Here is a 21,724-nt window from a genome sequence, read left to right on the forward strand (position 1 = left end):
TCCACTAATGACCTTTCTCCAGAAATCTCTCGCTCTCTGCATGTAACGTAATCTCTCTCTCTATATATATATATATAATGTGCTCTCTCTCTCTATCTCTCTCTAATGTGCTCTCTGTTTCTCCTGGGCTCTGCTGAATTCTGACAGACACACTGACTAAAACAGACGCAGAGGTCAAAACGAGCATGTCATCTGTCAAAAACTTTAAGCAGCAGAACCATTTAGCCTTCAACAAATCCAAACTGTTGACAATACTCAGACTAGCAAAAACAAAACAAACAAAAGAACAATTGAGAAATAATACAAAAATTACAAAAAACAATTCTGAAATAAGTGTTAAAAAGCATATTATGTTACAGATTCATTCTAAATGGAACCATATTTAATCTCCTCATTCATGTTAGATGGCGTAGATAGACATGACATAATCTCTGAGCTAAAAGAGCAGTCACTCCATACAGTAGGACGGGATCAAAGGAGCTTGTGTCAGTTTTAAACAAACCACTCAGACTCAGTTTACTTGTTTTCAAAAGACTACACACTGAAATGAAACAGGCGTGCCAGCTTTAAACACAGCACCTTCATACAGGTAGGCCAAAGAATCAGAGCAGTATTTAGGGGCTTGGAGGGACAGCTGTGTGGTCCAAAGGATTGGTAACGGGTGGAGTATGGGAATCCTGGGTAAACTCATCGATAATGTTGGTAAAGACTGAAGGCCACAGTGGTCAGTGTTCTGAGGCAGCCAGTCATGACCTGTATGTACAGGTTTAGAGGTTTTACTCCAAAAAAAAAAATCAATAAATAAATAAAAAGAAATGTGAGGATAAAGTTGGGTATTCAAACTGGAGACTTATTGTGAATGAGAATAGGCGTTAATTTGAACGTTTCAGATGGGGATTGGCCAGAGAGGGACTGTGGAATCAAGTGGTGCGTTGATTCCTCAAGCGATATTAAACTAAACCTGACAGGGCAACTGTTTATGTGGAAAAAAGGGTTTGATCGCTTCTTTCAGACATGCCCTTCTGCTGACAAAACACAATCCTCTCACGCCCAAAGTCCACTTAACCAGAAACATACAAACACACAGACCTCCTTCACTACCCTCACCTGCACTGAACAAATGAAACCAGAGAACAAGCTGTTTGTGTTGGAAACTGGAGACGCCTTTGACAAGCTGCTAGGAAAAACACAGAGAACGAACGGCAACTCTGGAGGAGAAACCTGCCATCACCCAGTATCTGCACAACAATGACCAATACACTGACATTATTACAGCCTGTAGTGTACTGGACAACATACCAAGCTTAACAGTGGGATACACATAAGGTAAAGCTGATGGCTGTGCTCAAAGGTTATACTAAATAATGTTTGTTAACAAACCTAGTCAAGCTGTGGGTTGGATCTTGCCAAGTGCGCTCAGCAGCAGACCAGTAGAGTGGGTGATACTTGTTAATGAACCTAAAAGTGAGCCGTAATGTCTTGCCCATGGCCTAAAACCTAAAACCCATTATAAGCACATTCATAATGACATCTTAAGTCCTACACTGTTTAAGCAAGATGGTTACCTTGACCACTAATTGACCTTGAGAGAAGCAAAAGCAGCAAGACTCTGTTTGACCATAACCACAGCGAAATAAACCAAACAAAACAACAGCTTGATAGTTTTTGAGAGCAAATAACAATGACATTATATGAAAGTGTATGAAAGGGGAACCTACCTCAAAAATAAAGAGGATGGAGTCCAGCTCCTCCCGGTGGGATTTGTTCCCTGATGAAATGGAGAAACAGAAAGAGGAACTCAAGTACACACAAGTAAACACAAGTATACACAAACACACACATACACACACACATTCTGCAGTTTTGGGTGCTCAGGTATACTGGCAGCTAAACAGAAAAACGCATGTCGTTAGCATGACAAGAGTGAACACTCAAATAAAAATGTTCATCCTTGCTCTTAATAAAATCTACACATCTTTCTTCAGGGAAAGACAGAAGCATTATAAGGTTTAGGTTTGACGTTAAGAAGAGAAGTCAACCATGTGCAAATTGGAATTCCTAGCGACCACTGGTCAATATCTCTAACAGAAACCACAACACAGCATTTGGGGCATTTGGTACAGCCTTCACTTGAAGCAATGGGGGTTAAACACCTTCATCTGACCGTCTACCAGTGTTGATTTGTGTTTTTCTTGGCCCTCAGTTCTACGTAAAGGACAGTGAAAACACACAGAGACACGAGTCGTTTCAAAATAAACAGAAAGCCTCATTAACCTCCCACGAGGGAGGACACGGGTGAAAGCCCACTAGAGAACATGCTCTCTGTGTTATGTTGTGTCACAACTAAACTTATACAAACTGAGTACCACTCTAATTCAAACACTCACCACATCTCAGCTTACATGCATTAAAGAGAGAGAGAGTGTGTATATATGTGTGTGTGTGTGTGTGTGTGTGTGTGTGTGTGAGTGAGAGTGAGAGAGAGAGAGAGAGAGAGAGTGTGTGTGTATATATATGAGAGAGAGAGAGAGAGAGAGAGAGAGAGAGAGGGACTAACATACTGAGCTGATGGTCGAGTTTAACACACCGAGCTGCCACTGTTTCTGTATTTATTGTGATTTTGAAAAGTTCCCTCCTAAAATGCCAAATATGAAACTTAAAGGCTTATATTTTCAAACAGGTTATTGGAGGTCTGCTGCACACTCAGCGTGTTTTGATGCCTAAGTCACTACAGACTTTATCTTACCATTAGTAGTGGGAAAAAAGCATCTATAAGTGTATTATAAAAGCTATAGGCGTGTGCTATAAGACAGTTCCAGCACATACAGAACCATTCCAGCGGTATGTGTCAGATGCCCGCATTAATGCTCCCTTCTTCATTCCCACAGGTTTCAGATTTGCTTCACATGCTCAAGCTTTCTGATTTATTTTGGAGTTTGGTCAGAATGTCCCTGTCTGGAGTGCTGGCACTCTAAGTAAATAAACAGTCCTTCAGCCTGAGAACCAGGCCATAAGGGAGCTGGGTCTGAGTAAACCACCTGACTCATCACAACCAAATCTATGGCCAGGCTAAGGACATTCAAAACTGAACACTAAGTTCTGCTCTTGTTTTTTGACTGAGACCAAGAGATGATGTCCTAATGGCCAAAATGAGAATATGCTGTTTTAGTTTTGTGAGACAATTAAAGATTTATGCTGAGGCAGATGGTACTGGGTAGAAACACATTGCTGGGTCGACATTAGAAAATAAGAAACAGATCTAATAATAGTAAACAATGGGAGCTACTGGTCTTTCTTAAGATACAAAAATCTTACCTTTTTGCTTTAAGTTACTTTCCAGTGTAATGAAATTTTCATAGAAGATAAAATATATCTGTGAACAGTTGTTTTCGAAGAATGCCTTCAGTTCACTCTTCTCAGTGAAGTCTAGAAATGCAACAGACCAAACAACAATTAGAACATTACACACATTAAACACACAAGACACAAATAATCAGGTGCAGCTAACCAAGAATTAAAAAAAAAAAAAAAGTTACCAAAAATGTCTGAATGGCCTTATAAACACTTCAATGAACAATTAACATCTGAATTCTTCTCATGCACCTCTCTCCCACACAGCAGGAAAAGTAGGAGCTGTTCTCTATGACTAACCTTATGTTCAGTTTGGGATATTTCACTGAAAATGTACCACTCCACATGTGATGTACTACACTGGGAACTTAATGGATTATCTGTCACTGCACGGGGCATGAATACTAAGGTTCATATCAGGTCACAGCCCAGAGACCGGAGGTCATATCTTAGGACAATCACATTATTTTGTTTAATGGTTTCTTTATCATATCTGCCTACATCACCCATTGCAGTGCTGTAGTCTGCACCTCTGTCATGGTTTTTTTTTTTTTTTTGGATGCAAAAATATGGAAATGAGGAAATGAGGAGAGCAGACACACGTTATCGTGTGATTATGGCTTTCTTTCTTTTCCTTCTTCTTTTAATTAACAGATTAGACAAATAATCAAACAAAAACTGACACAAAGGGAAAAAAAAAACAACAACATAAATAGTTATTAGGCCTAATGTCCTGGAATCAGCACACCACTACATCACTGTTTTCTCTGTGCACACTGGAAATGTTGGGCAATGTGGGAGAGGAAATGACTGAGGCTATTCTGCTACAGGCAGGCAGTGTGACCAGAAAAAAAGAACCAAAAATGAACCAGGGTATACGGACGCAGTCTTAATAATACAGGAACAAAAGAAGAAGAAAAAAAAGTGACTTATATCTATGCGCTCTATGCACTAGGGTAATGGTGGTAACCAAAATGAAGAGGGAGCTATTCGTTCTATATTACTAAAACACACTTCACAGTGTTAATTAAGTCATTTGGAAGGATAGCTCTCCACAAATTCATGACAGAGGACCAGACAGGGTGGAATTTCCAAACCAAACCACTTGCAGGGTATTTCCTCTTTTGAAAATTGAGGTACATCACATGTGTGCAGCAGATTAAATGGATGGCATATAAAGCATCAGAGGAAACTATTCCAACACTCAGGGGCAAGACCTAATACACTTTACTGAGTTATACTCTACATAAACATCTAACAGTCAAGCACTCTATTGATTTCGTCCAGCCTCTTATCCATAGCAACAAACTGTCAGAGCTTGTATGTCAGAGGTCACATACAGGGCCTGGGGCAATAATAAAGTCTGACAGAATTCAAATCTGTACTGTCGCTTGTAGGGTTTTTTTTTTTTTTTTTACCTCCTTTGAACAGGCTGCAAATGTGAGGCTATAGTTTATCACCACCGATGCTATCACAAAACAACAACAACCACAACAAAAATTATTAGGAAACTGTATCTGCACAAAGGAGAATACAGATGATAGGACAGAGAAAAATTATGCGCTGTTATAAAGCCATTTCTAGTTTGAGAAGGGATCTTATTTTTCAGAAACATTCCTAATTCACTGTTGAAACCTCTTCATTGTGTTTTTCTATACTGTTTTTCATTCTTAACAGCCCTTTGTACTATAAGAGGATCCCTCTCTCTCTATTAGGCTGTGATAACGGCACTAATGTTTAACCGCTAATTGGTTGAGTGTTGAAACGGTTGCAGTGGTTGATTTGACTCAGTTATAGTGATAGAGATGGATAGTACTAGGCTATATGTTGCAGAGGTGGTATGGGTCACAGTGTACAGTTATGCACTGATATGTTTGGCTGAACTCTGCTTACAGGCAGCTTAAGCTCAGCTGGGTTTGGCTCTGAATCCCTATGGAAATTACACATTAGCTGAAGGAGCAGTTCAAGGCTTTCTACACAGAGAGGAGGAATTCTTGAGAGGAGCGCTCTGGGAGGAGGTGGGCTGCTAAATGATGCAGAGAGTAAACTAAGTACTGTTTAGTAATGGTAAGCTTCAATAGCAGGAGTAGTAAGGGATAGTAAGGAGCTGTCTGAAAATCTTCTCTATATGACAATTCCAGTTAAAAGTAGTAAGTCCACTTAAATTAAGACGCTTAAACTAAAATGATGATAATGACGATGATGAATGTGGTCAGCACTTAATAATTACTCATAATCTTAAATAACAGAGTGTTATTCTAGCCTGAGCGTACACAAACATGCAACAGTTACATGAGGGTCCTCGGAGGAGAGTGTCGTGTGCTGTGGTTTTCAGAGCTGTTCACTGTGTGAACTGTCTTCCTGTCACTTTGAAAACATGTTGATTCAACAGAAAAAAGAGAGTCGCCACACACACGTCCTAAAGGAAGTAGGGAACATGGATTTTGCCTGTGTGTGTGTGTGTGTGTGAGAGAGAGAGAGAGAGAGAGAGAGAGAGGGAGAGATTGAGAGAGGGGGAGAGAGAGAGAAAGAGAGAGAGAGTGTTTGTGTTTTAAAAAGGGGATTCATCCTGGTCAAATACCAAGGGCTTCTTTGCCATATCCTCCCTTGTTCCTGTAGTGTAGCTGAGTACAGATGATTTTTTTTAACAGATGTCACATAAGGAACTGTGTGTGAGAGGACAGAAGTTCAGAAACCCCCCCTCACTCCCAATCAGTATAAGTACATGCCTGTCACTTAAATCAATACAGCCTTCAACTTTCAACTGAAACTGGGACATAAGACTCTGGTGCACGTGTGTGTGTGTGTGTATGTGTGTGTGTGTGTGTGTGTCAGTCATACAATCAACCCAGAGAGGTCTGGATCTGCTCTCTGCTTGGCTAGATGTCACAAAACCCATCAGAGCCTGTCAAGCAGTTCTCTGAAACACTCGCCTCTATCCGTCAGCGCAATCTGCAGAGTGTCACGGATGGAGGGAGATGTGCCCATGACAGACAAATGTATGGAGAGGAGGATTACCAGGAAGGGCACCAAGAGAAGATATCACAACATTCTGCCTTTTTAAAGCTCTTTGGACTGCTCTGACTGATGGGCTATGGATTTTGTGGACAGCAAAAGTTTGTCCTGAGACAGAGGTAACAGGGCCTTTGAGTGGTTCAATTACTTTAGCAGGCATTACCATTCAGCTGGATTAACCAACCCGCGACACGCGGAGAGACCCGCGTCTTACAATAACTCACATATACTTATGAGGTCCTCTCTCTCCAATTGTGCCTGTACACTCCTCTCTATGTAAAGACCCATGTAATCTTTATCTCTGTCATCAGAGGGTCTGTTTGTTGATGCAGTGTAAAAACCTGTTCTGCTCGCTTTTACACATTCACTGATACTGATATTGGGTCCCAAAAAAGAAACACCACGTTCAGCCGCACTGAGATAAAGAGACTCTGCAAAGACTGGTATTTTAGGAATTGCTCGCTGTTTAACATGGGAAAATAACAATGTCAGAATAAAATAATATTTGATATCAAAAATAAGCTATGTGGCCAAGCAGGAGTAGAAAAATACTGATTTTAGTTTTTTTTTTTTTTTTTTTAATGAAAACTAGCTCTGAAACACTACCACAGATGATCATAAATTTAGGCTAGTTTTGACTTGCCAATGGACTTTGAGTGACAGCATTTGTTTGTTGGTCCTGCATTAGCTGTTTTCTCTTTTGTTTTGTTTTCCCTTCCTTCATATAGCTTCATCTCTAACGGCGTGTTTGTGAAAATAACTGCCAACCTCAGTGATCGTTAGACAATAACACTCCTTTCAATGCCAAGAGAGAGTCAAGCCAAACCCAACACAGGAAAACAGACCTGCCTGTCAAATGTTATTCCAAAACCACTTACTTGTAATGCTACTTGGTTAATCTGTAATCTGCTCACTAAAGCTTTAGCCTAAATGCTACAAAACATAAAGACAAGTAGTCAATTCTTTAAGCCAAAAGAGGAGTTGCAGTCCATTGATGAAACAGAGGCGATGGACAAGCTGGCTGGCAGGTGGTTGACTTCTGACATTCACATGCCTAGCAGTAAAACAGCCATTAAAAAAGAAAAAATCATATTGACCTTGTGTCCTCAAAAGAACATCCTTTGCACAGACTTTGAGCTCTGCTACATAACAGCTTAGACCTTTGATTGACACTCCCTCTAAATTGTCATTGGTCGTTTTGAAAGAATTAAAAAAAATCTGAGTGAGCTCCCAACACATCAGAAAATGCACAATAAAACTAAAAACCATCTGTACAGTCAGTAATTTAAAGTGGTGATTCAATATTCAGAAACAATGGGGAAAATATTTCAGAGCCTCAGACAAACCAAGAAGTGGTGTGCTCTTTTGTTCCGTTTTGTTTTTTAACTGAACATCAGCATTCAGCATTGCCCTCTTTGAGAAGAATATCTAGCTGTTCACATTGAGCCTGTCTGTTTCCTCACTGTGTGTGCAGTATATCATCAGCAGCTGCGCTGCCGCCAGGGACAAAAACACAACCTGCAGCCAGAACTTTGAGGCATATAAAATATTCAGAGAGAGAACACACACACACACACACACCACACACACACACGTTTTCCTGGCAATGACAGGGCTTCCTGATACACACAAAATTCGTTACCAGAGGGGGAAAAAAAAAGAAAAAAGAAAAAAAAAAAAACAATCCTAAAAGATGTTTTCCATCAGACACACCAGTTACAGTATGCTCTAAATCATTCTCCAAGACATGAGGGCATAAAATCATTACATGGCTGTATGTTTTAGGACTCACTGTAGTCCTCAGCTTTATTAGCAAACCAGGCATACCAGTACACGACCCCACCTAATGAGAATTAAAACAAGAGTCTACACATCGTGGACTGAGCTGTGTTGGGATCCACTACTAAAAGACAAAGTCATACTTTGCATGTTACCATAACAACAACCCTTTTCAATCATTGCAATCTGACCTGGTTTAAGGGCTCATTTTTACTGCTGATGCAAGTTCGTGTATAGCACTGTAATGCCACCAGTGTTTGGTTTAATTCTCAATTCAACTAAGAACCCATGTTTAATGCAACTGAAACTGAATAGAAATTATAAGCACTGCATGAGTCAGCACTGCAACTGACATTCAGTTAAATAATACAGCCAAGAGAGTTGTTGTCTCATATAAATATAACCTACACATAAACAATAGTAAATAATAGATCACAAATAAAATACCAAACATTTCACCTAATTCAACATTCAATTCCACATTACTTTAAACATTAATAAGAATGTTATTTCAGGTTAAAGACATCTGTATTTATGCTAATTACTGTGCACTTTAAAATGTGTGTCTATACATATATCTATATACATATATGTGTGTGTGCATATGTATGTATGTATGAATATTATTATAATATTATATATATATCTAATATATCTAAACAAGATTTTTTTCTAAAAACAGCCAAACTGTTGTCAAAGTCTAAGCTCTTTGTTTACGTCCTACAAAATGGAACTAACTGAATTTATTGAGACTCAACTGAACTTCCTGTAATTTCAATTCAGTTCAAATACGATTTACACAATGGCATTCCCCATTCAAAGTTTAATCCTTCACTTAAGAAGGAATTGATTAATTCATTGTTGAACTAACACAAACCTGGTTTCAGACAGACCCAGACCACAGGTGTGTGTGTGTCTCAGTCTCCCCTGCTGAAGGTCACTTCCAGCATGTGAATCTTCGGGCATATTTACACTGTGATATGTTGTGTGCTGTGACAACAGGCTATTCGTGAAACTCAAAGGTAAATGACATACCTACATTAATGCGGAGAAAACAAACACAGGAGCCGACATTTACCATTTACTGGAGCCTGTCATTCAGAGTAAATATGAGCAGACACTTTGTCATTTTTTCTTTTATAGGTTTTTGAAGTGATTGCTGTGACAGTAAAGAGCATTAATGCTACATGTATTTTGACTGACCGCAAAATTAAACGTGAAAAACCTGTGACCGTAGAGGATGATAAGGAAGCTGTTTAAAGCCATATTCTCCACAATGTTCTTCCACTCAGAGACTAAAGTAATAATCAACTAATTCATGATGTTCCTAGCTGAGACTGACTCAGGGCTATGCTTAATTCCCCTATCTCACCACATCACAATCTGTTTATATATTTTCCACTGGCTGTCTTGTCCAGTGGTGAGTGTACATCATTTACAGTATGCTGTGACATTGCAGTGCCACCAGGGCTCCCTGTATGCTGTGAGCTTATGACCAGTGCTTCAGAACGAGTTGTGCCATGGTGGAGCTGTATTTGACGCTCCTGATCCTCCCTCTCAGAGGACAGAGAAGAGTGAAATATGGAGACTGTAAACCAGCCTGAGGATGAACGCTGGGACTTTTGACCACATTGGGTTAATGATTAGGCAAAATCCACATTAAATCGAGCTACATATTTGGAGGTCAATATGATGAACCTACAACAAGCCTTTTACAGCGACTGACTAAAACACCCAAGCAACACCAGGACCTAAGTAGCCGACAACAATGACCAGTCCTCAGCTCAGCTAAGAGTATGAGATCAATCATGAAATGCTCAAAAACCTCTGAGAAAGATCTTACTTTTGCTCTTACTTTTACGTTTGCAATAATGTGTGTAGGGATGAAACAGTTACCGGTTTCACGGTAAACCACAGTAAAATTCCCAACAGTTAGTATTACCGCTTCAAATTTTGATTGTCATTAAAACCGTGGTTCATTATCGTGCTTTGAAAAAAATCTTCTTCTGCTGCTGTATGCATGGTGTGTCTGTACTCGCCCACTGCACACGATGACACGCTACGCAGTTTAGTCACCCAACCAACATATTTTGTTCAATGCATTGCACATTTGATATAGTGTTGATATGTTTAGATAGGCACTGGCTATGTTATTATTTTAATGTTTATGCAAACAAAAAGTGCATAGTGCTTTTTAATTTTAATTGTTGTTTTCAATATAAAACTAGGTGAAATTATTTCAGTTTGTGTATCAGTACTTTCTGAACATTTTCAGCACTTTTTAACAATACCACGATAATACTGATAACCGTGATTATAGTGACCAAAATTATTGTGATATTAAGTTTTCATACCGTTTCATCTCTAATTCATGGACACTTCTGTGGGTTGACAGGACTAGTTGACTAGTTAGGCACAAGAGGTAGGCCTGTTTTAAGTAGGCCTATTTAGGAACAAGCGCAACAACAGAGGGAAACATAACCTTCCACTGTATAACAATCCAGTTTTTATTGTATTTAACATTCAGTGGCCCGTTAATTGGGCAGGCCTCCTCATTCATGAAAGCAGATCACTCCTAGTGACAGTGAGTCACATGCTTGTAGTCACCAGGGACTCTATTTAGTCTAACACTGAATGTTAAAATGGGCAAAACAATTGACCTAAGCAACGTTTAGCATTGTATGACCGATAGTGCTTAGTGTACAAGTTCCAGTAACTTGGAAGCTGTCCTCCTGGGAGCCTTTCAATGCATGTCTGGGTATTGCAAGTAGTGCAACTAACATAAAATTTAAAAACAAACAAAAAAAAAACAGGTTGAAGAAGAATGGCAAGAAATGTGCAAGCAAATGGGGAGGCCACACACAGGTACCTAATGAAGCAGTATCATTGTGGTGTTCAGAACAGCATCAAAGTGGTGTGAGCAGCACCCAGATATGAACCCATTAAAGCTTCACACTGCACTGAGGTTAACCCTGGGCTAATCTAAGTCTGGTTTCACGTTAACATGCATTCATACTGGTATTTGTTAACCATGGAAAAAGCTATAGCCTTAGGCTAAGCATTCACACATACTCCCTGAAGGACTGGGTAAAGAACATTTCACAGCCAACATGCAACACATGTTTATTTTGTCGCTAGACACAAAAATACTTTACAGCACCCACTCTGGTCCTGCATTTGGTCTCCAAACTGGACTAGCTTATTCATTTTTTTGACTGCTCATATACAACATTTTCATTTATGATTTTAAGCTGTCTGCTCAAAGCCAAACAAGTCAGTTTTCTGTAACGTTGTTTGATGCTCACAACAAGGTAACAACAACACTACATACGATGACATATTGAACACTAACACTAGAACAGTGGGAAAAAGTCCCCATTGGCAACATTTCCAACAACCCTTTGCTCAAACGCACTGAACACTGCCTCAAGACAGGGTGTACTAACCTTAGGCTAAAGCTGGAGAGAAACCCCACTTTGGAAAGAGCACTTTCTCAGCTTTATGTTAACATGTCTCCTATACCTGGGCTAGTGTGAACAGCTCTTTAGGGGTATCATAGAACATGCTCTTTGCTGCATGAATGTACTGCAGAAACTGCACAGAGCCACTGCATCATTATACATCCACACAGAACATTTTCAATATCTTGCAGAACCCAAAGACGTTACGCTAGCCTATTGGCCACTGAGCTTAAATTTTATGAATGTTTGTTACAGACATAACATTACTGCAACCTTTTTAAGAAATTCAGTTCACACTCCACTAAACTGAAAGTCACTGTCATGCTGCAATACCCACAATGGGAAAAAAAGAAAAAAGAACAGAATTTTGAATCTTTCCCAGATTTTTCAAAGTGGCATCACAAATATTGGGATAAACAGGTGAATGTCAACACAGACAGACATGCTGACTGCTATTAACATCGTAAACCAAACCAAGACAAACTGAAATATGATTTTGTTCCTACTCGTTAACGGTAGAAATAAAATGTAGACTACCCCCATCTCCTACTCTGAGGAAGGAGTGATTTTCCTCTGAAACCCACTTCACAAATACTAGCCCTTAATTTCATTTTCAGTGGTAACACTGTGATGGTGTGAATAGCACTGATATGGTAAGACAATAGACAGACACCTCAGACCTGGGATATTATGGCAATGTGTCCTTTCAAAGAACCTTTGTTATTGTTTTCTCACTGACAGGGAGGTAAGATAGCACCCTGTACTACTGTTAAGTATACTACCTATAGGTCAATTACTTTTTGCCTGTTAACCCTGTGTTTCCACAATCAATTCTGCTACACAAGTATCAGCCTGTGAAATCAACTTGAACATTTCATCCCATTTATAACACTATTTGAACTGATATGAATAGCTTTAATCAGCCTCTGTTTATCATGCATTTCCACATTAATGGTACAGGGAAAAAAATCTGTAGCTAATAGGGTAATAATTTTAGAAAAAAAAAAAAGGCAATGTTGCCTTCCAGATCATTAATATCTATAGCCAGTAGACTTGACAGACTGGACAAGAACAATCAGCAGGCTGAGACCACTCCAGGCTTTCCCTCTTGGTGATCAGTGGGCCAGAAGTGGCTAATCCTGGCAGCTTAACCGGCAGTTAACGGCTCAACTGGCAGCGGCCCCTCTCACTCCTGAGGTCAGACTCAAATACCACTCCAGATGAACCTGCTATATCCAACACACAAACACACACACACACACACTGCAGCAGCCGCCTCCGCCTTCTCTCTACGGGCTTCTTTTGGCTTTGTGTACCCACACAAAGCAGGCAGACAGCAAAGAAAACAGTATCCTGAATATTGGTGTAACACACGTAGTATCTACTGATTTGTAATAGTTTCTGTAAATGTAAACCTGTACATGGAAAAAGGGTGATTATATGCTCTGTGCTATGTTTTATGCTTAGTAACAGTCTTAGTCCCAGATAGGAATTAAATTAAGAAATGCAGGGACATGTTTTACAAAAAAGCAGTCCTATAATAATACTAGTGTGAGCATTTATTATATCTGAATAACAGCAGAAACCTGTTTGTCCTGACTGACTGGTTGTATGTAATATAATAACAGAATAAATGAATTTCAAAATGGAGCGTAAAATACAGCACTTTGACTTTACCTGTAAAGGCCATTAAAAGAGATTAAGAGCTGACTTCAAAAGCATACTGGTACAATTCTAATGTAACTGGCTAACTCACAAAGCAGTCCACTCTTTCAGTTAAAATTAGCATCACATGAGAGAACAAGTCACAATTTGTTTTTAGGAGGAAAAAAAATCTGCCATTGTCCTGTGATGTTTATAACAATTTTTCTCTGAGCTGGTTATGTCTGACAGGAAAAGGCCTGAGTTGTGGTAATCAATTGTTCATATTTCACCAATCACCTCCTTCATTTTAAAGGAAGTTTGTTTTTGTATTGTGGGTGAATAACTGAATAATTTCAAGATAATCACATGTAGGCCTAGTCATTTTAGCTGACACTCCCAGAACAACAAAACATGCTAAGTGTGCATTCCTGGGGTTAAGTGGCTTAGGTCAAAGGCATGTTGGCCAAAAGCCACTAAAGTTGAGATTCAAACCCACAACCCTGTTATTATTAGGCCAACTGTATAACCGCTAGGCCACTTCCGTCCTGAGACCTTGTGTAGCAGCAGTGGTCTTCCGCTTTAGCTCAGTTAGACACACAAAGTGTCAACTGCTTAAAAACATACAAAAATGGAAAAGGTTTTAATTAATAGCAATTTTTTTGTACAATGCACGCCTGCATTAACTGCAAGCATGCTCCAGGGAGGTAATGATCAGTCAGTCAATTTATGTTTAGACAATAATATTATAAATACCAGTTTTTAATTTTTTAAATCTAACTAGATGGAAAGAAAAATGAAATAAAATAACAACTCACAGAAATGTCAGTCATATGGAGGGTGTTAACCTATTCTCTTTGACCATGAACACAGACACACACACACACACACACACACACGCTGAGTTACTCCATTTTTAAACAGTGACTTATGCAGTAATAGTCATGGCCATGGCTTAATTTGTGTTTAGGATATAGGAGAACAGGCTCTCGATTTATTGTATGACAGGATATCTGGTAATGTCTTCATTTCACTGTATCTCCGGCTCATGCACAGTATTATATGCATTACTGCTATATGTATGCTGAGCAGTGAACAGACTGATATGTGAGGCCTTCCTATGTGAGGCTTTGTGCAGCCACAGACAGTGAACGGTGAGGAACTCCCGTGATGCCAGTGCTGTTGTTCTCAGAAGTAGGCCACTTTAAAATCAGAAAATGAAAAAAGGGTGGGGCAGCAAAATGTTGGCTAGATTACAGTACGCTTAAAAACACAAAACACAGTAGCACACTGAATGCATTACGAGACCTTAGAGTACGGCAGGAAGGAGAGCCTACGCATCAGCAAAATTGCACACTGTTGGCTGTGTGGGATCACATAGATAAAGACTAGATGACATGATTTTTAACATTAGGCTAGTAGTGGATGTAATATTGCTCTAGCTGATGCCCATTCTAAATGCTAATGAAATACCTTAATAGTATAGAACTCCTCCATACCAATAAGTTCTTATTGATGATGGCACTGTTTTAAGTAGATCCACATTGGCAGGTGTGAATATGTGATTTAAGCTTGCAGTCTATTAATGAAGATTAATGGGCGTTGGCATAAAGAACGGTTACATGTGAGCCTGCCCATGCTGCCACTCCTCCGTCACTCCCACTCTACCGGTTTAACACGAGCTGATGACTCCAAACGTTGTCAGTATTATGCAGGGATCAGCAGTGCCACTCCTAATCACTCCAGGTGGTTTCAACATGTAGGCTACTTCTCAACAGTTACACTAGGGTTTTCCACGACAGAGCTATAAACATCAGCACCAGCAAAACATGCTCACCTGGCCTTGAAACAGGTTCAAAATATCTTCTGATACAGAAAAAGCCTATAGGAAAGTTTCTTGATGCATTCCACAGAAACATTCACAAAACGTTTAATGAACTGAAGTTTTTATTTTAGAGAAAAGACGAGAAAATGCACAATTTTGACAAACTCCTGTATCATTTTATGTCTATAATACAAATGAGCTTCATCTATTAAGAGGTAGTGCACCCCCTCAGGACACAAGAATAAGACTACTGATAGAGTTACACTGAGTCTGATTAGAACAGTGCTTCAGGGCACCTAAATTCAGTGACACAACATCTGACACGACGGGGACATCATGTCATCAAACAAGACTGTAAAACTTTCTGCAGATGGCAGCAATTCTGCATACTACACATACATAAAGTTTCATTTAACACAGCTCACATAACTGTAGTCAGCCCACAGACCGCCCAAAGTATGTCGCAAGTTAGTTCCTATCACACAGCAATATAGCCTAACTAATGCTGTTTATGGAACTAGTCGAAATTTAGAAATGGAAAAGTATTTTTATTGAAGTTGAGCTCACCTTGCAGAGTGAAAATGTTTCCCTCTGACAACTGGGGAAAAGTGCACATTAGGAGAAGCTATTGTCTGGGGTTAGTTAAAATGGACAAAGCACCAATCAGCACTCAGGAACTTCTCTGTACAGGCTCCAAGATTCGCTGCTTTAATGGCAGTAGTTTACAAAATATGATTTAGGAATTATGATGGTACTACAATGTCACAAGAACTGGTGTTCCTTATAAAAAACCTTAAGACATAATCACAGAATGAAAACATCAGAAAAACACCCAACATTCTTAATTAGTTTTGTTTTAATGATAATTAAAAATCAAAAGTAACAAACAAGTGCAATAAATACTACTTGAGAATGGTGCTTCCTTTGGTTAACTTCACCAGATTATTTTCATTCGTTGCGATACCTTACTCGTTCATTAACTCGACACTGTGTGCAGGAACGAAGTGTGGCATTCAAACATCAATGCAAATTCAATGGAAATTTGAAGTAAGGACTATTTCCAGATAACAAGGCGCAAACAGGCGTCTGTTTTTCTCCCTCTAAAAGTTCAGAGAGGCATATCCTATTCTATTACTGCTATCAGAAATTAATCAAACAATTAATGATAAACAGAAATTCTTATCTCTACCTACTTTTTAAACGAAGCCTCTCACAACAATTAAATTCCAGTAATAGAAGGATTGTCAGGTATTGGCAGGGACATGTAACCTGTGTGTGTTTGCCAAGAGCCAATATCCACATAGTGTAGCCCTCTTTCCACTGAGGGTACATCTATACATCTACACGTATCTCACTGCATCAGGCATCTTTTAAAATAGAGATTTTAATTCTGAACCGTTTAGTGACATGAAACTAAACCTATTTCTGCCTAAGAGCATGGTCCACACTTGGGCCTATGTGTGTTTATGCGTGCACATGCACACTCATGTGTGCTTCTGTGTGATAAGAGAAGTTGGTTGAAGGTTTGCATGTGTGTGTGTATGTGTGTGTTTGTTGGTGTGCGTGTGTGTGTGTGTGTGTGTGTGTGTGTGTGTGTGTGTGTGTGTGTTGGGGCGGGGGGGTGGGGGGGGGACTGTGTGTGTTCAAGTGGAGCATTAGTGATCAGATTCAGCCATGCCTAACCAACCATGGCCAACTAATGCAGACACAGCACATACACAGCACACATGCAGCAAAATATACAAACCTAGTTCTACCATCCCAGACCAAAAACAAAATACTTAAACTATGACTTTATATTCTGATATTGCACTCTCATTACCAGCATGTTAATCTTCCCCCAGAATTTAAGACAAAGAAACCTATAGGTTTAGAAACCAATAAACACCAATAGGCTGAGTCAAATATAGCAAAGCTGCACAATATTTCAGAAATAAGATCTAGGCCTATGTTCAGAGAGTCACATGGGGGAACTTTGGGCTATAAGCCCAAACATGATCATTTACCTCTGAAATGCACAATTTACACTTAACTTTATTCAGTTTAGCACCTCAAATTAAAACAAGGAAAGTGCATGAGTGATTGAAAGAGTGTGAGCGTGTGCGTGTGCGTGTGCATGTGCGTGTGTGTGTGTGTGTGTGTGTGGGGTGTTTAACCAAGCTCTAAGCCATGACAGTTTCCCCAGGGCTGTCATGATTTACAAGCCCACACAGTGGTGAGTGGACCAGAAGCCCTCAGGGGGCAGTAGGAGAGAGAGCAGGGTGAGAGAGATAGCCAGTGAGAGTGACAGCAGAAAAGGGGAATAAGAGAAGAACATAAAGAAAAAAGAAACGAAAAGAGGGCAGCAGGGTCACTGAGGCTCCAACAGCACACACCCCATCACTCATCCTGACTTCCTGTCCATAGAGGAAACAGGCATGAGGAGGAAATCCGTCCTGTGATGAAAACGGGGTTGTGTGTTGGGCTGAGGCAGATCTGGTGGTACAGCTCGAGCTGTGATGATGGGGTGGGCTGGATAAACACGCCTGCTTTATCTACCCTCACATTCTCACACTGGCAAAAACAAGGCAGGAGAAGACACGGACAGCCCAAGTTACCAAAGTGACCTCAGTGTGCAGGTCTTGACATTGAGGCAGGAGTCGAGTCAGCAGGAGAAGTCCTGACATCCCACTCACACCAGCAAGTCGTTTCAAAGACTACAAATATGATGACTTAACTGAGGTCCAACTGCTGTTACAAATTCATCAGTGTAACTACCTCATTATCTTCCTTATTGATTTTTTTTTTTTTATTGATTATCAAGACCCATGTCTTCTCTCTTCCACAGAATGAACTTTCCAATCCACCGTAGCGTGTGTTATCTAATAAAACTTGCATTTTATCTGTGGAATGGTTTTTTTTTCTCACAGCACAGACATGGATACCTTAACCCCTATCATACATGAAGTTTTATCCACAAATATCCCAGCATTTTTCTGGAGTAGGGTCAACTGTGAACACAAACCAGAACCATTTCAGAAAGGCTGATCCTGCAATTTTCCAGGACCAATGGGAATAAAGCCATAATATTCCTGGATAAGAGGATGAGGTTTCTGGTGATGCATCCTCATGCTCTGAGACTGGGAGTTTTGTATTGTTTTCAGTTTCAATCATATTTATTGTCCAGTGTTTTTGTAATATCATGAACATGACTTTGTGGATCTAGTACTACATGTAACAACATCAGTTGTCTCTAATATGTGTTCTTAATCATATGTGTGAAAGGGGCTCTGCTGTCATGGTGTTGTATTCAAGTAGCCAAACATTTGCATGGCAGACACTAGGCAGCCTGAGGCAGGAGTCAAACAGTGTGGTCATCTGGAACGCCCACAGCTGTCTTCCATGTCTAGGTTCAGTACCCATTCTGCAGATATCTTTAATAGTATAGCCTACATCATAAAAAACTCTTTCACAGACAAGATATGAGTAGCAAATATCATCATACCGACTGGGATTAATCGAAAGGTCTCCATAACAAGATCTCTTTAGCGTTTTAGAGTCCAAATGTTCCCAAAGTTGTTAGATGGCATTCCTCAACAATATCTTATCTATTAAAGAGGCCTATTAAACACAGCAAACAGTGTAATGCACAGCAGAGGACAAAACTCTCCTAATGGTCATCCTTCCTCCACTTAATAAAACTTCAGCATTATTCAAAAATTCAGCCTAATGCTTAAAAGTTATGCTGAAACATGAAGGCACAACCTCCTGTTAACCTACATGCTCAAGTGATTTAAGGTTGTTCCTGCAGTCAAAGCTTTATGTAAATTGACCAACAACAGCAGAGAGAAAGTCAACACTAAGGAGTCCATCAGAGGGGAACTCCTGAGGAAAGGTCAAGCAGTGGGTGACCACAAACCTTCCCCCAACACTCCAAGTTAAAGAATGTTATTAAAAAGGTACACATGGGGCCTGTGTGGACACACACTGTCATGGGGGACAGGGTGGAGTGGGTTAGCAGAGCAAACTAGTATAATTGTTTAGATAGGCTCTGTCTTTTCCCCTGCTTTGCTGTATAGTGCAGTCTGTGATCCCACATGCTGACAGAAGTCTACTGTAGTTCTGTGCTGGTTTGGACGTTCTCAGTGCAGCTGAGATGATGTGCCCTTGGAGAGCATGGCGAGACTAGAACTCGTATGTTTATCAGGGTTGCTTTGGTGGGACATTAAAACCCAGTTCATCATTAACAACCCTCAGACAAGCACCTCAAGCCACTGTGCAAAAGGGAGAGTGGCAGCAGTACAAAAGATGAAGGCATCACTGACTAGCGCCATCTGCTACAGTAACACAGACAAAAGGTCAGAAGATCATTGTTTATTCCCAAACAGCATGACTGTCATACAGCAACTGCCAACTCATCAAAATGTGAAATGTGAAAAAAAGTGAATCATCATTATCCCTGGGCCTAACATGATTTTTCAAGTTTAAAAAACAATCATTCCCATTAAATACCTTTCAAACTCACCACTAATATTTCCAGTGATACTGTGACTTTCAGTTTGTGTGACCTTGATATTGTGACTTAAGAGGACCTACCAATTGCTGTCTTGAGTGTGCATCAGTACTAGAATAGTTATATGGTAACACAGTGTTTAGCGATTGTACAGGCCATTAAAAGTGCTTTCAATATGAAAACTCTCTAAACACAAACTCACTTTAACTTACAAGACCTTTTCCCTAGTGACTAGCCTAACTCTTTTGTGAAATATGCCAAACAAACAAAACTGAATTGAGCTGACCTGAACTTAACTGACATTCAACAACTTTTGCTCTCCCTTTTTCATGCAGGGCCCAATTGTGCTTTTATTGTAGTATTTCGACAAACAATGTAGATACACTGAGGGATGGGGGAAAACGAATAAGCCATCATTCAAATGAATGTGATTCCATCACACTGAAACTCCACAGCATCAGCACTGAAAACTGTCAAATGCAAATTAACCAGATCAAGGGGATACAGTGTAAAACCAAAGTTTCAATTAGCTGACTACGATTAAGCCAACCGTCAGAACTGCGAGACAGGAATACAGCTTTCCTTACTAGACAGTTTTAAGGAATGTGCAGCTAAATGGGAATCCAGGGTTGGAGCATAACCCCCAACAGTGCTCACAGCCTCCTCACTTCCATAATACTAAACATATTAGAATAAGGCAAACACAGTGAAAGCAAACGAATGCTAAATGAATCATAATCTCCCTCTCTCTCTCTGTACACACACACACACACAAGTCAAAGCTCCACTTAGCTAATGTTTGTTGTCTAGCTGGTAATGATGCAAACACCAATGCTAAACAGTCAAAATGAATCAATAGTTATATTTCAAGCATCTAAACAATGAACAATTATTTTAAACTGCAGATATAGAGTCCGGTAAATGGTGAAAATCTATTCAAAAAGCAACACAGGTAAGTTACGAACAGGTACACTGACCTCCCTATTCGTGTACAGCTCAGCTAGCATAGCAACCTGTGCCATGTCAACTGGCTCTGGTCTATTCAGCTCATTGCTATCAATATTGCTAGCCGACAAACTAGCTACAGAAGCTAACGTTTACAAACAAACAGCGCGACGTTGTGTGTAGTCCAACATTGTCAAAATTAAGCAAAAATAACCCTGACAGGGGTAAATGGCTTCACTCCAAAGAACAATGGTACGTCGGGTGGCTATGTAGTTGTGTGTGTGACACGGGTTGGATGTCATTACATCAAAAGCTCTCGGTGTATCAATACACTCACCTAGCAGGGACCGAAGATGCTTTAACCGGGTTATTACATCCTTCTTTGGGTCCAGAACTTTCTGTGTAGATTTCTTGACGTCTCCATAACCCCTGCGAGTGAACATTCCGCTGTAAAAGGCAATTTTGAAACCCGCTTTACCTCCGTTTTATCATTCAGTCCGTCTCTTTATGTGCCACTTGGCCACCAGACTTGCTGCGCTTGCTTGGTAAACTGCTGTACGTGTGTGTCAGCCTTCGCCTATTCGTGGGTGTGTAAACACGGAAGCACACAGGATTCGTAATGTGAGAGGGCTTAGGAAAGGTCCACCTCCTGCGTGTGTATATAGGTTGTTTTTGCTTTTAACTCTTAACTGCCGTGACCCCAATCAACTAATATGGCAGTATTTGAGCCGCGAACATATTTTTCCACTCGCCACATCTGGTATAAAATACCCATATTTGTTAACACGTTTTAAGATTGTGTTGCCATGCCACAAGATTTATGTTTTAAGTATAAATTATATAGCTCAGAGGATATCTTTTTCTATTCGTAAATAAATTGGTGACCTCTGAAAAATGTGAACGGAATTTTAAAAAATATTTCTGAGACAAAGAGTCATAATCTAAATCTAAAATTTAATTTGCGGTGCGCAATTCTCTTGCAATTCTGATATGCACAGGACTCTCCCCTGATTGATTCTGCTATGCCAACGCTCCATAGCATTTGCATACCACCATCTAGTGTTTTAAAATGAGTGCCTCCTAAAAATACATATTCAACACACCAAACTGCCATCTGCTGTCCGAAAATAGAACTGCTTTGCAACGTTTCTGAAGTTGAAGTTTCCTTGCGGCTGGGTTCTTGTGAAATCTCGGTTGGCAGATATTCTTAACAAT

General features: G+C 39.9%; 1 protein-coding gene across 1 annotated transcript in view; it reads right to left on the reverse strand.

Annotated features, from left to right (window-relative positions):
• ralgapa2 (Ral GTPase activating protein catalytic subunit alpha 2) overlaps window positions 1-21,061 on the reverse strand; it is a 90,874-nt gene extending 69,813 nt beyond the window's left edge. The window contains exons 1-3 of the mRNA XM_030783778.1: window positions 20,847-21,061; window positions 3,316-3,426; window positions 1,719-1,768 (exon numbers count right to left, since the gene is read on the reverse strand). Coding sequence (XP_030639638.1) covers window positions 1,719-1,768; window positions 3,316-3,426; window positions 20,847-20,952 — 267 coding nt within the window. The 5' untranslated portion in view covers window positions 20,953-21,061. The remainder of the gene's footprint in view (window positions 1-1,718; window positions 1,769-3,315; window positions 3,427-20,846) is intronic.
• Window positions 21,062-21,724: the final 663 nt, after the last annotated feature.

The sequence above is a fragment of the Chanos chanos genome, chromosome 1 (assembly GCF_902362185.1).
Source record: "Chanos chanos chromosome 1, fChaCha1.1, whole genome shotgun sequence".
Taxonomy (NCBI): domain Eukaryota; kingdom Metazoa; phylum Chordata; class Actinopteri; order Gonorynchiformes; family Chanidae; genus Chanos; species Chanos chanos.